General features: G+C 44.0%; 1 protein-coding gene across 2 annotated transcripts in view; it reads left to right on the top strand.

Moving 5' to 3' along the window:
- The window catches only part of STON2 (stonin 2), a 147519-nt gene that overhangs the window by 89705 nt on the left and 40954 nt on the right, over positions 1-16860 (top strand). Inside the window, exon 5 of one of the 2 annotated variants that reach the window (XM_032878548.1) lies at positions 1710-1880. The exons of the other annotated variant lie outside the window; for it this stretch is intronic. Coding sequence (XP_032734439.1) covers positions 1710-1880 — 171 coding nt within the window. The remainder of the gene's footprint in view (positions 1-1709; positions 1881-16860) is intronic. 2 annotated transcript variants of the gene reach the window in all.

Below are 16860 nucleotides of genomic sequence, written 5' to 3'. Positions count from 1 at the left end.
TAGAATCTTTAAAATAAATAAATAATTTGATTAATTTTTTAAAAAACCGCTTCTCAGCCTTTTGGCTAAGATCAAGTATAAATTGAAAAACACAACAACACTTAAAAAAGGTAAGGAAAGTATCCTAGTCTCTTTGAGCTGCTGTAACAAAGTACCACAGACTGGGTGGCTTATAAACAACAGAAATTTATTTCTCTTAGCTTTGAAGGCTGCAGGTCTGAGATTGGGGTGGAAGCCTGGTCAGGTAAGAGTCTTCTTTTGGGAGGAAGACTTCTTGGGTCTTCCCATGGGAGAAGGGTCTAGGCAACTGTACGGACTCCCCTATAGAAGGTTACCAATCCCCTTCATGAGGGTTCCGTCCCAGTTAGGTAATCATAGGCCCCACCTCCTAACACTGCCCTGGGCATTAGGATTCCACGTGTGAGTTTTGGAAGGACTCATAAATTCAAATTGTAGCAGAGGGAGAGAAAAGTACCACAATAACCAATCTCTAGAACAATATTTCCCAAACCCAAAGATCCCCTTCCCCCACTCCAAAAGGCTTTGGGAAAGGAAACCCAGCACACTAGGTCCTGAGCTGGGAGATTCACAATATATGTTAGTAAATTAAAGACTGTGAGAAGCCACCATGAAGAAACCTGTATAGAATATTCTTCTTAGCCTTTGTTATACCTATTAACATCCTGCAGAATTATATTTCATGGCATATCCATTTTGGAACTGGTATAAAAACTTCAGAAAAGGTAACCTAGCCTTAGGTCAATTCCAAGTGGAAAAAAGGTGATGTTCTTCAGGAAGTGTGGGTGTCATAGCTGGTGGTGTGGTGTGAGGAGACTGGGTCTTAGGTTCAGGCAAACCTGGGTCCAAATTCTGGGTCTTCCATTCCCTACCTGGCCAAGCCCTGCCCAAGTTACCTAACCTGTGAGAGAGGAAGAAGGATACCTCCCTCCTAAAGGCATTTCAGGATTAAATGAGAGAAGTACCTGGTCCGAGGTCGGCACTCCTCACCCTTGGCTCCATCTCTCCACCTCTTTCTACTGAAATACGGACAAATTGCTGAGGCTCCCTCCACTGACGAAAGGCTTCCCATCAGGATTTACAGAGGCCAGGCTATCAGGTACCACATTCTTGCATCTTCAATGGGAATCCATTTCCAAAACCTTGATCTCTGGGCACGTATTTCAAGATCGTGTCTTTTATACAAGGAAAGGTTCACCAACTCTGAGAGACTGTTGAGAATCCTATTTCTCTAAAAGTTAGAGCCTAAAAGATATATTCATTGTCTGAACCACATTCAGGTTTGCCTTGCTCCAGGCCTTTCCAGGCCCTGCACCAAGGTTGCCCCTTGCTCTCATTTCCTGTGCTAAAGTTAATGCTCACACACGGTGGAAACAAATTTCAGAGTTAAATTTAAAAATATGTGCACTACAACATTGCCTTTTCAAAGTAACCTTTGCACAAAGCTCTTGGAATCTAATTACCCAAGTGTTGTTTGCCTCCCCCAAAATACCCGAGCCTGTGCAGACTGAGTTTAAAGTTCAGGAAGTATTAACAAAAGGAATCAGAAGCAAGATCTCAGGCACAGCCACTGAAGAATCTCCCTGTCTGTGCTGGGCCTCTCCCTCCTCCTGGGTGTGCCCGCCGGGGAAGGCCAGTGAGTAACCTGCACATTTTTTTTTTTTTTTTTAATCTTGGCCCTTCCCACCCAGACGAGAGGACGGAGTGGCAGACAGGCAGGCAGACGGCTGTGAGTCCTGTTCAAGCATGCACGGAGCATACCTCTACCTGCACCCAGGGCCTGGACCCCTCGCCACCCCTACCCCACCCCAGGAGGAGCCAGAGCCCCTGCGAGGGACCGGAAGGGGACTCTGTTCCCAATGGTAAGGGCTGCCAGCAGCAGGAACACTTCATTCATTTGCTCTGCTTTGGTGTTGGCTTTTCTGTTTCAGCTGTGTTTAGATGGGAGAGTTTCTGATGGAATTAAAGGTGTTTTGTTTGGTTGATTGGTTAGTTCTCAGTGGTCCCAAGACAAAGACATGTCTTCCCCCATCAGGGTTTATCAGAACTTGTAACCTGATAGTGTGGCCTTGAAACAAAACTTAACATACTAATTACTTCTGGTTAGTACAGTTTACCCTTTTGGCCCTCTTTAAAAAAAAAAAAAAAAAAAGACTTTATTTACCTGATAGGTTTTGAAGGAGGAAAAGCGCTACTGATTGTGGCCATTTTAATACATAGGCACCTCTAATTGAAAAGTAGCTTTTACTCTAGCTTTAAAATAGACCAAGATGATGTTTTGTCTCAAAACAAGCAAACAGAAAACCCTTTCAAAGAGATTTCAGTGTTGAACGAAAGATGCTAGCAGAGGGGTTTGACTAAGAGATAACAAGACAAGCCGGTCTAATTAAATATATCTGAACTGGAAGTATTGAAGTAAATCTGTGTGCTCTGGGAAGAAGGAAGTCAGATGTTGGATGTGGGATTCGTGGGGTATTTAAGGGAGAAAACTGAGACCTTTGTGTAGTGTGTTGAGAGTTTGAGGGAAGCGTTGGAAAGCAAATGGAGCAGGCTGGGAAGCAGGTTTTCTGTGTGGGGCTGGTGCCAAGGACTTCTCCCTCAATGCTGTGGGTGAGAGTAATTCAGAGTAATCAAGTGCTACATTGTTAACAGGCTTCTGAGTTTCAAATATTTATTCTAAACACAAGAAGTTGATTGCACTGAACGTGGGGGAATGAAGCTGCCTCTCTGGTTCCTGGCATAGCCCAAACTTTAATACTTGGGGAAACTTCGGGAAAAAGGTTGTAGGAAAGATAAAGCTATGTGTAATGTGAATTTGATACTCCACTATTACAGTATGTTTGAGATGGCCCCATTCCTTGAACAGCCACGAGGACTTACACTGTGGTTACATTAGAGTGGAGATGCTGAGCTAAGGGGTTTCATAGGAGAATGGTGCAGAAACTGGAATAGAAATTGCCCAAAGCCGAGGCACTCCCCTGACACATGTGAAAGTTTGCTTTGTGCCCGGATGTCCCTGCAAATGCAGCCACGGGTTCGTCCTTGGCACTGCTGTGCAGGCAATGTAAGGATGCTCTAGGAAGGGGCGCCTGGGTGGCTCAGATGGTTAAGTATCTATCTTCAGCTCAGGTCATGGTCTCGGAGTCCTGTGATAGAGCCCCACATCGGGCTCCCAGCTCAGCGGGGAGCCTGCCTCCCCCTCTTCCACTTCCTCTCCCCTTGCTTGTGCTCTGTCTCTCTGTCTCTGTCTCTCTCTAAAATGAAAAATAAATTCTAAAAAAAAAAAAAAAAAAGGATTCTCCAGGAAGAGCAGCCTGTACCTCACATAGCTAGGTTTTTAGAACAGCATTAAAAAGCACTACTAAAAAGTAGTGTGCAAAGAAGGGTATGAAGTTGTGGGGGGTGTGTGTGTATGTGTGTTCAAGTGGGGAGGAGCGCGAGCGGGGTGAAGATCCCCTTCTTAGTTCCCTCTTCTGACGTTGTCTTTTTCTGAAAAGAAATCGGTAATTAGGGGCGCCTGGGTGGCTCAGTGGGTTAAAGCCTCTGCCTTCGGCTCAGGTCATGATCCCAGAGTCCTGGGATCGAGCCCCGCATCGGGCTCTCTGCTCAGTGGGGAGCCTGCTTCCTCCTCTCTCTCTGCCTGCCTCTCTGCCTACTTGTGATCTGTCTGTCAAATAAATAAAATCTTTAAAAAAAAAAAAAGAAATCAGTAATTCCTCGTCATTGTCACTGTCAGTGTTCCTGTGGTGATAATACTAATAGTTCACTTTCTTATTGCTTTGGTTTCCCCTTAGCTAATTAATCAAAAGAATAGTCTGGCTGCAGCCTAATCCGCCAGCTCATTAAAAGACCATCCAAAATGCCACTTACTTTTTTGCCGAGTGAGCAGAAGATGGGTGTGGGAACCCTTCTGGTGATTTCACCTGGAGATGCCGGTTTGTATTTTGTGAGTCTTTTCAGTTTTGATTGAAAAACAAACGGATGCCACTCCGAGGCGCCCATGGAGTGACCAGCACCAGCAGCAGTTCTAGCCTTTGGGAGCATTTGCAGTTTGGTTACTACATGTTCAGTAGAACACATCGCTGTCCCGTGGGGTGCCTGAGCGGCACAGTCAGTTAAGTGTCTGAGTTTTTATTTCGGCTGAGGGTCGTGAGATCAAATCCTGTGTTGGGCTCCACACCCAGTGGGGAGTCTGCTAGAGATTTTCCCTCTGCCTCTGCCACCTGTGTGCTCACGCTCTCTCTCTCTCAAATAAATCTTAAAAAACAAAACAAAGCAAAACAAAACCAACCAAACCAAACCATCGCTAGTGCTGCCACACCTGCTTGTCTCCCGGATCCAGGGCTCAGTTCTTGGAATGAAAGACCATTTAGAGGTGAGTGGGTGGTGTTTCCTCCTAGCGATGGCCTGTTTCACGCATTTTCAGAACTTTGTACAGTTTTTTCGCAAACTAAATTAAATGTAGTATCTTCTTGAATTTGGCTTTTCTGAGGCATCTTTATGGTGAATTTAGCATTTCTTTCGATTTCACTGTATGTCACCCACTCCTCTTGCTTAGTCTTTCAGACCGTGATACCAAGCAGAGTGAAAGCTGGCCATAGAAATGGGAACCAAATAGGCACTTAAGAGAACCTTGTCTGTGAGCAGCACATGCTTTCTCCTTCTATCCTCCATGTCCCTCCTAAGGAGCCTCCAGGCACTACCCAGCCCTGGCCACTTCTTTGCCATCCTGTGTTTCCTGGTTGCTGGAATTACTTTCCCTACCACCCCTCGCTATCCCGAACCTCATAAGTAGGTGTTTAGAGAATTTAAGTAGAACTAACCCAAAGGTCATAGTAATTTTTCTAAAAAACCAGAAAGCAACCCCTTAGCTGTAGGGATGCTGTAATACCTCCAGCAGCATCCCAGCCAGGCTACGTATGTCTCGGGGCGTGGGTCAGGAACGCAGTTATGGACTCAGCCAGTGTCCTTTAAGTGCAGTTCCTAAGTGGCACAGTCAGGCACGGGTGAGTGAAGCAGCTGGAATATAATTAGTCTTAGCCTATAATCTTCAGTAAGCGCCCGTTTCCTGCTCCTCGGAGCTCTTTACCGGCCTAGTGTGTTATCTTTTTCCTGTAATAGTTCTTACACTAAAGTGCTCCTCGTGAGAAGGCTGTGGAGGCCTTTGCAGGATGTAGCCCTGCGGATCATTTGGTCACATTTATCTGTGGGCACATCCTACGCCTCACATCCTACGCCAAGAAGAGGCATCGCAGAGACACTCACCCTGAACAAGTCCTTGTAAGGATGCCATGCCTTCCACATCATCTTTAAAAACCTCAGAGGATGATATGAAATAGTGCCGAGAAGAAATAGATTTCCTTGGCTTTCTTTTGAAACTGAGGTCTTGAGGAATAAGTAAGGTAGGTGTATGCAGGCGGGAATAGAAACGAGGAATGTCAGATGAAACCTTATCTTCAGGATTGTCTAACTTTTTGCGATTAGAGGAAAGCTTTGGCCCATGCTTAGAAATCGTATTTGGGTTAAGGCAACCTTTTCTCCCTTTGGAGAATAGACTTTGAAACGAGTATGTTGTGAGAAGGACTTTGTAGCTCCCTTTATCAAGAGGTAGAGTCTGTTTACCCAGCCCCTGAATCTGGACTAGGCCTTGTAGCTTTGGCCAACAGAATATGCTGGAGTGACAGTATGCATATGTACCAGTCCCCAGTGTAGGTCTTAAGTGGCCTCACACGTGTCTACTTGCTCACCTAGAATCTAGCCCGGTCACCCTATGGACATGCCTGCACTCTGTTGCTGGGGCCCAGAGACCTTTGTCTCCCCACCAGATATGTGACTGAGGCTATCCTTGACCAGCCAGTGGACCTGATGCATGAATGGGCCCAGCAGAGATCACACAAAGTGATCCAAGGACTCAGGAGCAATAATGAGTGCCTACTGTTTGAAGATACTGAGTTTTGGAATGGTTTGTTATGCTAACAACAGCTAATGGATTCATGTGGTCCCCTGGAGGTAGTACCTCTGTGTTCACTTTTTGGTCCATTAACATCATCACAAATGCTCAGTGGAGCTCAGCATAAGAAATTCAGGCCATGCATGGAGGGGTTCTGTTAGATGCAGGGCATCTCCAGTTCTTGTGATCATCAGCATTGCTTTGAGACCTTTTTAACAACACATGTTGGGACACCTGGGTGGCTCAGTCAGCTAAATGTCTGCCTTCCGCTCAGGTCGTGGTTCCAGGGGCCTGGGATTGTTCAGCAGGGAGCCTGCTTCTCCCTCTCCCTCTGCCACTCCCCCTGCTTGTGCTCCGTCTCTCTCTCTAATAAATAAATAAAATCTTTAAAACAAACAAAAACCCCTAACACATGTCTGGGCCTTATGTCAGATTATTCAACTAAATGTCTATACACGGGGTCTAGGAATCTGTAATTCGGAAAGCTCTAATGATTGTCTAGGATTGAACACCAGTGACGTAGTGACCTTGTTGGTCCCTTCCGTTACTCAAAGATGCAGTGATTCCAGTTCTTGTATTTGGGCAAACAACACCGGGTGTTCTGAATTCGTTACTGATTTGATGTACTTCATGCCACATCAGTCAACTTTGTAAGAAACTTTGGGCAATCACACAGACCTGATCTTAGGTGGGAAAATTCACAGGTGGAGACTTGATGGCTGCATGTGTATGTTTACTGTTGCATCCCCTGAGACTGAGAACGTGGTATAGACTCCCTGAGTAAGTCTTTGACATTGGGGATGTAATGGGACCCTGCTTTGAGGACCTTACAGTCCAGTGGGGTGGGGGTGAGAATCAGAAATCTGTTACTTGTTACATATTAAGAGAAAAAAGCAAGCAAGGTTTTGACCCTTAAACTACAGGTGAATTTTTACAGGTGAGTGTTTCCATTGTTGCAACAATAACACTACATTACAGACAACCATAAAGCCTCAGTAGCATACAACAGTGTGTTTTATTAACCCTTCTGTGTGCAGGTTAGAGTGGGGAGAATCCACTGATCCTGGTTTGGCTTTGGGAGTGCCTTTACTCTCTCTCTTTTTTTTTCTTTAAGGTTTTATTTATTTGACAGAGATCACAAGTAGGCAGAGAGTCAGGCAGAGAGAAAGGAAGGGTAGCAGTCTCCCTGCTGAGCAGAGAGCCCAATGCAGGGCTTGATCCCAGGATCCTGGGATCATGACCTGAGCCAAAGGCAGAGGCTTTAACCCACTGAGCCACATAGGTGCCCCAGGGAGTGCCTTTACTCTTAAATGTCCCTCAACCTTTCTCTGGGATCAGCTATTAGCTTGGGCACATTCTTCTCATGGTGATGGCAGGCATAAAAAAAAAAAGCATAAGCCACGATGAGCAAGTTCACTTCAGGCTGCTGGTTATGTCATTAATCTGTTAACATCTCTTGGTCAAAGCAGGTCACGTAACCAAATCCATTGTCAAAGGCCAGGGAAATACAGATTTGTAGAGAGAAACTGCCAAGTCAGGATGAAGTCATTTCTTCAGATCGTACAACATGTTTGCTACCATCATTTCTTTCTCAGGCAAAAAGAAACCAGTTTCCATCTAGTCAAATCATTTGGGATATTTTCCTAAGTCTTAGCCTAGTGTTGCAGGGGTTAAAAGAGATTTGGGTGAATATCCCTTTCTGAGGGCCCATCTCTCCCTGGACTGTTTGGTGAAAGACCTTTAGCCTGTGCCTCTGGTTAAGATAGGAAACTAGTCTTCTTAAATATGATTGAGCTGCTCAGGTATTCTCCAGGGCAGAAACTGTTTTACAGTGTTACTAAGAATAACAACAGAGTACAGTTTGCATTGAATAATTTCGTTTTGAACTGCACACGTCCACACAGACATGAGTTTTTTATGGTACCGTAAATGTATTTCTCTTCCTTATGATTTTCTTTTTTTTAAGATTTTATTTGTTTCTTTGAGAGTGAGAGACAGAGAGCCACAAGCAGGGGGAGGGGTAGAGGAAGAGGAAGAAGCAGACTCCCCACTGAGCAGGGAGCTTCACAGGGGGCTTGAAATCCCAGAACCCTGGGATCAGGACCTGAGCCAAAGGCAGACATAGAACTGAGCCACCCAGGCGCCCCTCTTCCTTCTGATTTTCTTAAGGAAAGATTTCTTACCGTTAATCTTATTGGTATGGCTTCTGGGCAACAGTGGGCTATTAGTGGTTAGGTTTGGGGGAGTCAAATGTTACATGTGGATTTTCAACTCTGTGGGGTGTTGGATTCCCTGACTCCTAGGCTCTTCAAGGGTCAACTGTATTTCAGGCCACTGTTGTATAGGCATTGCTGTTGATCATTCTGTGCCTTTGGATCTACAGAGTGTATCAGATTTACCTCCGAGGAAACTGAGATACAAAAGATTATGCAATTCCACAAAACCGCCTCTACTAGCCATCTGAGATTAGCAACCTGTCCCGTTGGTTTTTCCACTTTTGCTCGGCAGGCTGATTGATGCTGCCTTGTTTCACAAAAAGCGTATGAGGATATCATTACCTAATGAGTTTAGCTTCCTAAGAAACACTTCCCTCCTAGTACTAATGCTCCATGAGAAATAAAGTCTAGCAGGAAGGTGTTCAGTGCTTTAAGATTTCTGCACTACCATGTTGGGAAAGTCAGCTGGATTATGAGTCCTTTCTAAATATTCTTCCCTAACGTTTCTTTGTTACCATCTTGACCTTAGAAGTAAATTGGGTTGGGGGCTGTTTAGATAGAAGTCCTTGGAGGGTCCTTGTGACTATGCTTCTTTCCTGGGTTCTCTGTGTTCTCACCTGCCACGTCTGTTTCCTAGTCATTGTTCAGCAATTGCCTGCCGTGCTTCTCTGACAAACAGTGCTATTTCTATCTTTTGTGGAAAGCCGACTTGATTAAACAACTCATTCAAATTAATGCTTTGTAGGAGGCGTGATATGATGGGAACAGGCATTTCCAGTGGTGTTCTTGTCAGATTAGCACATGCAAACAATCAAATAATGGCAGTGGCCCAGGATATGTAGAGTCTGCTAGAATTAGCATATAAGCTGGTTATCTTGGATAGGTTGTTTCCATTCTGGCGATGGCTTCCCTGAGAACCTCATATGGCTCCCATATATGACTAATGCTCTGTAATGTATTGTTATTTGAGCGATGATTTAATATCCTACTCCTCCTCTTGCTCTTCGCCAAGGGCCATATCTGCATTGTTTACAGCTGAAAACCTAGGAGCCAGCACAAGCAAATCCAGATAAATAGATATTGAGTGAATGCAGGAGTGAATAGATGCTAGGATTATAGTACCCAGGGCCCAAGACAAAATTAGGGTTCTTCCCAGGTGATTCTGCCCCCAATAAGGGGCAGTGAAGGGTTAATGTTCTCTTTGGGAACTGGAAGGATTTGGATATGGATCTCAGCAGAGCTGCTTGAATCACATTCTTTCTGCTACTATAGCAACAGGTTGAGAATTTTGCAGGCTTTGTCGCCTGCCTCCTGCCTACGTTGGAAATGCCTGTGTGCAGGGGACTTCATTGTCTGGGGGACAACTGGTTTTTTTTTTTTTTTTTTTTTTCCTATGATGTTTCAATGAAGCAGCTTCTTTGCAGAGACAAAGAGGCCAACGCAAAGCAGGGGCTAAGAATCATGGGAAGGCAGAGAGAGAGAGAGATCTTGTTTTGACTGGAGGGACATTTCTAATCTTTTGTCTCCCGAAGAGGTGTGAAGTGGGGAAGGATTTGAGGTTTAGTGGTAGTCAATAGTATCTCTCCCTCCCTTCTTCATGAGACCTCTCTTCTGAGAGACACCCCCTGGCAGCTTTTGGAAACCTTTCTCTTACTATCTTTGCTTAACAAACAGGGTGGTGGTGAAGCTCTTGGATTATTGCCCATGGTGTGTTCACTTCCAAGTTTGGAGAAGCCAGAGTGGACCAGAATGTGGGTTTCCCCCTCTGTATTCTCCAGTCCTCCTAATTCATTCTGTATCTTTATTGTGAGAAGGAAGGGCAAGCTGACTGAGACTGAGAAATGGAGGTTTCCGTCGTTATTTGCTGTAGCCGTGTTGTAAAGAGAGGGACGAAGATGGGGAAGCTACTCAGGAAAGTTGCTTACGTGGCATTAGCTTTCCAGGTGTCACAGGCATTTAAAAACTGCCTAACCTGGGAATTCAGGACTGCTTCTTGGGTGCCGTTAAGCTTAGCGTTTAGGGCTAATCGTAGTTCCTGTTGGGCTAATGGGTGAAGTCAGTAGACCTTAAATATCACTTTGAATTGATCGGATCACATTGCCACAGTACTGTTTTCGTGTCTACATCTTGTTTTCACTTTGCATGCAGATGGCGAAATCTGCCTGATTCCCTCTTTGTTCCTGGTTCACAAAAACACTTTGGTCAGAAATATCTGAATATATCCAGTCATTCTGAGGAAGCAGCACTGAGTTCTTTTATTAAAAGTTCAATTTTAGGGCACCTGGGTGGCTCAGTTGGTTATACACCTGATATATACAGGTTATACACCTGTATACACATATACAGTCTTGGTTTCTGCTCACGCCATGATCCTGAGGTGGTCACATTGAGGCGTTGGGCTCCAGCCTGAGCTTGGATTCTCCCTCTCCCTCCCCCTCCAAAGTGCCCCCCCACCCCCATCACCCCTGCCCTGCTCATTTGCACACTCTCTCTTTCTCAAATAAATAAATCCTAAACAAAAATGTAAAAGTTCACTTTTAAAAATATTTTATCCCCAACCCACTGCTGTTCTTGTAGTGTAGTCCTAAGGGCTTTAGGTTGGGGGCCAGTAGCCCCAGGGTCTAGTCCTAGCCCCAGTGGCCTCAGGCAGCTCATAGGAGGATCTTCATTCCATTGCCTGTGGAACGAAAGATGTGGATGACATTGTTAACATTTCACTCACGTCTTTCCTGCACACACAGAAAGTGGTACTCCAGTTGTCTGAAAAGTGGAAAAAAGCCTTTGCTTTATTGAAGATCATTTACTCTGTAGCTCCCTTAATTCCTGTTCATATTTCTGGTCTTCACTTCAGTGTTGCTTCCTCAGGGAGGATTCCCTGACCGCCCCCTCCCCCCAACCCCTCCCCCGGGGCTAGAGCAGAACTCCAGGCTTATGCTCCCTGCTAAGTGTGTTCTTTCATTTCATCACACTTAGCACAGTTTGTAATGATTTATTTCTTATGTGGGGGCTGGTTGTTTTTTTGTTTTTAGCAATTTTCTCTCTCATTCTGAGACTGAGGACTCTGGGAGGCAAGCACCCAGTCTGTTTTAGTCACCATTGACTCTGCATAGGAACCACTCAGTAAACATTTGTTTACTATGTAGTATTTGTTTAATGTAGTGCTACATTAGGCTTCCTGGAGGGTACAGAGATGATTACGTGACAGTCTCTGCCCTTAAGGATCTTCAGCTTTACTTTTCCTGTTTCTCTTCTCTACCATCCCACCCCACACCCAAAATATGCTGCAAGAAATGAAAACAAAAAACCCTGGGCTCTTGTTACTGATCTGATCACGAGACAGGTTTCAATTTTCCTTGATTAGACTGATTGGTCTTCTGTGACAGAATCCATGAACTGAAGCCGGGTGGCTGGAAGGAAGTTATAGGAGATAGTATACAGAATGAAAGTGGTGGGGGGAAAAAGGGAAAGAGAGAGGGAGGGAGAAATAAGGACAATACAGCAAGAAGAACACTGAAATTGTGGAGTTCTATCTTTTTAATTAATTTGTAAGTGTCCTTTTTCAACTGATGGGCTTTATAAGCAAGGGCATGTTTGTTAAACAATTCTTATCTTAAGTGTTGAGTAATGAAAACACAAAACACACACACACACCAAAAAACCCACAAAAAAACACACACAGAAAAGTTTGTAACCAAAAGGTGATTATAAGCACACAAAAGGTTTACTAGTCTCCAGAAATCTCTCTGCTTTAAAAACCAGGATTCCAGTTTCCAAGACGGTTGGCCAGTTCCTGTAAACCCGTACAGTTGTGATCAGTACAGGCACTTACACTGGGAAACTAGAGCTAGCCATTGCACATGTAAGCGGCAAGCCTAGACTAGATGCTGCTGGGAGGGAAAAGCAAGAATTCCTTAGGTTGGAGGTGTGATGGGTATTCATCAACCAGGAACAGGAGGCAGGAGGGAAGTTGATTGAATTAGAAAATACAACTCCTTCTGGTATCAAGGAGTTTGCAGTTTGTAGGGGAAATGACTTAGGGGAGATTTACTGATTATATTTCTGTAGAAAGCACAAAATTCATGGTTTAAAAAGCCAAACAGCTTCAATTTATTTTGAAAACAGAAAGAGAGAGTATGGACCGTTGAGATAAGGTCAAGTTTCTCTCCTGGCTCCTCTCCTTAGAGAGTTCAGCTTTCACGGCAAAAGACAGCCTTTGCCTGCATAGTTGTCCCAGCTTCCCCTTCTCACCAAAACCCACGGACACAGAGGGTGTCCGTAGCCTGCCTTTATGCTTGGTCTGCTTGGGAGCTTAAACCCCAGCCAGACTATATCCCTCCCAAAGCCATTCCAGGAAGAAAAGAATGACTAAAACAATCACATAATCTCTCTTCTTTATGAAGAGGAAGGAATTTTAGCCAAGAATGCAAGGTGTGCCTGTGGGCTTTGCGCCTACACTGCACGAATCCTATACACACCCAAAACCACATACACGTATGTCCATTCTGCTTTTCACTTAGTGAGACGGAGACAGTATGGTATGACATGTTGGCCAAAGACCAGGAGATAACTGTGTTGGGCTGACAAGCAGCCAAGCCATCAGGCTCATGTGTCCCACTAGACAGTGTTAATTGGCCCCTCCTTCATTTACAAAAATACACTCAACAAAGATAGTATGTGGGAATGTGGTGCTTTCCTGTCTGATACCCCTTTCCGAGTTAGTTCCAGAGAAGGACTGCTCTGAGCAGTCTCTTGGTTTCCTAGGAACTTGCCCCTTTCTAACAGTTTCACACAATTCTTTACAAAGCAGATCCCTTTGTTTTCAGCGGCAAAGCTTCTCTTACATCTCAGCTCTGCCACTTCCTACCTGTACATCTTGGGGATGTTATTTAACCTCTCCGTGTCTCATTTTCTTCGTCTTTATATAGAGTTAATAAGAATGTCTCCCTCATAGGAGCCTTGTGGGAAGCCAGTAAGATCATCTTAGAAAAGTTTTTCTGCACAGTGCCTGGCACATAGTGTGAATTTATAAGTTGTTACTGTTTTTAGTCCATTAAAGAGATTTCAGCTTTTTCTCTTCTTCTTTGCCCCTCCTGAGTTAGAAACACCCCTTGACATTTGGTACTTCTCAGTGTCAGGGTTCTCTTCCGGTGTGGGGAGAGGAAAGCAGAGCGGAGATGGCTGGGCAAGAATGAGGACGATGGAGACCTGTGCCCTTGTTGTTTACTCCCTCCTGTCCCATTGTTCTTCCCATTATACCATACCGGCTGTGTACCTGTCAATGGCTAGATACAAAACTAGATGCAGTGCAAGAAGGAAGGCACATTCAGCTGTGTCTTCCAGGAGGTTCCAGTCTCCCTTTTACCTGTCCTCCAAGTCTGCAACATGTCTTGCTATTTAGCTCAAATTCCAGCTCAAACCTGCCACGTGAATTAACATCTAACACAACAAGCACTCTAGGGATACCGGTGGTACATGTATATGTAATCATGGAAGACAGGAGTAGTCATTGAACCATTTGGCACTTAGAGGAAAACACTTGCAAAAAATCAAAGAGCAGGTCAGGCATCAAACTTTCTGAGTTTTCCAGTCTGTTGGGACTCACGGGCTTGAGAGGAAGGAATGTGAATCACTGGAGCTGGAAAGAAGGTGTGGGAGAAAGGAGACAGGAGCTCCCCTGTCCAGCTTCCCTGTGAGAGAACGGTCATTACGGTGCTTCCGAGCAGCACGGCTGGGACCTGAGCTGCCATAGCCTTGGTCTCCTGACCCACGTGGTACAGGGGAGGATCAAACATTCAATAATGTATATAAAGCACGTGGCTTTAAGTGCTGGCATGAAGTAAATACTCAGGAACTATTAGCCATGATGAGCTCACAAATAACAGCTGGCTGTTGTGTGGCTGAATGCCATGGTCTCCCAGTGTTATCTTCAGTGTTATCACTCGTTGCTGATGCCGCCTGCCGCTCACATGTTGACCACGGTTAGCAGGGAGCAGGTGCCCTGTCCGTCTGCAGCTCTGCCTAGTCTCGACAGTTTATAAGTTGGAATTAGCCATTTTGAGGGTTCAGAGGTCCTGTTCCATCATTACTGTAGATGGTAAGAAAGAGCCTGTCACGAGCAGGCTCATCGCTCGTGGAGCAGATGGCTCTCGGGGGATGACTGCAAGATGGCACTGTGTATATTTTTATATTTAACAGGAATTCGTGTTTTATTATTTCTTTCATTTGTCCCATCGGAGCAGTGTCTTATTCTTCATTCATTCTGGTGAAAGTGGGGTGGCTTTCATTGCTGTCTTTCACATTAAAAAAAAGTGGAAGAGTGGATATAAATTACAGAGTTTTAAGCACTAGACTAATTCAGCGTTCTCTGATCCAACCTCTGTACTTTCTAGATGTGGAAATTGAGGCACAAGGGTGTTCAATGAATTCTCTGAGTGGCAGAGGGACGGGTCTTCCTGCCCTAATTCAGGGTCCTCTATGTGTGGTCTTTTGGTTTATTGCCCTTCCCAAGTGACCATGGATATCAAACGATTTGAGAGCCATAGTTTTTGAAATGTAAAGGTGTGGAGGATTCTCAAACAAGACAATGACACCTTTGACCCTGTCCCTTCCTGTCTTTGGCACATTATCCTTGACTCACCACAGGAAATACACATCTATTATGTGAAAGAGGCAAAGAGGACAGAATGAACAGTTCCTGTTTCTCCCCTCTGAAGGAGAGCTCCTCTACTAACTCTGTGCCTTAGATACACAGTCATGATCAAAACAGATTCAGATTCAAAACAAAACAAAACAAAACAAAACAAAAATACCTGGTCCAGAGGATTGATTGAAGGACCATTTCATCATCTGTTGAAAAACCAGCCTCTGTGGGATCTCATCCTCTAGCTCTGTAATTCAAACAAATTAGCAGAGCACAAGACCTGGATATTTATGAATAGATTTTTCTGTTGATTGGTTATATATGGTTCTATACATATTTTTATTGCTTGGTCTATATGATTGGTTAAGTGAGTTTTAATTCTTTTTTTTTTTTAATTTTATTAACATATAATGTATTATTGCCCCAGGGGTGCAGGACTATGAATCATCAGGCTTACACAACTAAGCAAAATTTTAAGATATGTGTAGATAAAACAAGAAGGTATGGAGAAAATATGCATTCAAGATATAATAGCAGTTAGTCAAAACCAAGATTCAACAAATTGTAGAATTATCCAGACTAGATGAAGTTTTTCTCTTGATCCATAGATTATCTTCTTAGCAGTTCAGATGCAACATTTGGCTTTTCTTTCTTTGTTTAAAGCCCATAATTACTTATTAAGCAACTGCTATGTGTCAGACACTATAATGATGCTTTTCATGAGATCTCATTTAATTTGCATAGTACCATGAGGTAGGTGTGATTTTTCTCATTTTGTTGATAAGGACCCTAAGTGGTCAAGGTAACCAGATTTTTTGGGTGTTTGGTGAACTATTCTGTTCCCCTGGAAGTAGGGCAGCGTAAGGTTTTAGGCAAATATCAAGGAAAGACAGTTAATCCAGTGCTGAACCAAATAAAGCTTGACTGTCCGAAGACCAGCCTATTGTACCTGGCTAGCACCATCCCAGAAGCCTGCCTTCTGAATTTTGAAGTTGCAGCCTATTAAAGGAGTCATTCTGCCCCTGATCCTCCCATAGTCCCTTAGCATATATGTCTATGGGTAAAAGATGTTCTCTCAGTAAATCTGGTTTCTTTTGAGAACTTCAGTTGCGTCTGTCAGTTTTTCCATTTTCCCTGCACCAATAGCTACGCCTTCTTCATGGGCCTCTTCATGGGCTTTGTAGGGATGGGTTCAAAATTAGAGCATGAGAGTTATCTCCTCTGACACCAAGAGGCACATCTGTGCATTAATGCTCCAACTTTAGTACTTAACTCTATGATTGTGTTTTGTTCTTAGAATCCTTTTAAAAATAATTCCTGGGTCTGAAAAATAAATACAAATATACATACATACATAAAAATAATTTCTGGGTCTGAGCTGGGTGGCATAAATCCAGAGACTTTGCAAGTCTTGTCACTCACTAATGGTAATGCTTAAATTCTGTAAACTTTTTTTGCGAAGCCCTTTCAGAACCAATTTACATTCGACAGACAGAAACCATTCTCCTTCCTTAGTCACAATAATAAAAGCTAAAGATATGATAGCTTCAGGTACAGTATCTCATTTACCAGCCACACCCGTCTGAAAGACTGTTAGTTCCTTCTTATGTATAAGGAAACTGAGACACAAGTAGACTCTCTTGTGTTCAAGATCCCAAACCAGGAAGTGTCAGAGTATAGATTGCTCTAACTCCAAAGGGTTGTGTGTCCCCCACACTTTTTTTTTTTAAGATTTTATTTATTTGGGCACCTGGGTGGCTTAGTGGGTTAAAGCCTCTGCCTTCACCTCAGGTCATGATCCCAGGGTCCGGGGATCGAGCCCCACATTGGGCTCTCTGCTCAGCAGGGAGCCTGCTTCCTCCTCTCTCTGCCTGCTTCTCTGTGATTTCCATCTGTCAAATAAATAAATAAAATCTTTAAAAAATAATAATTAAAAAAATTTATTTATTTATTTGAGAGAGAGAGAGAGAGAGAGAGCACAAGCGGAGGAGGGGCAGAAGCAGAGGGAGAAGCAGGGCTTCTCCCTAGATGAGCAG

This window comes from Lontra canadensis, unplaced genomic scaffold (genome assembly GCF_010015895.1).
Source record: "Lontra canadensis isolate GAN:19392208 unplaced genomic scaffold, GSC_riverotter_1.0 scaffold64, whole genome shotgun sequence".
In the NCBI taxonomy this organism is placed as follows: Eukaryota; Metazoa; Chordata; class Mammalia; order Carnivora; family Mustelidae; genus Lontra; species Lontra canadensis.
Note: the sequence above shows the minus strand (reverse complement) of the source record. Positions and strands in the feature narration are given on the sequence as shown.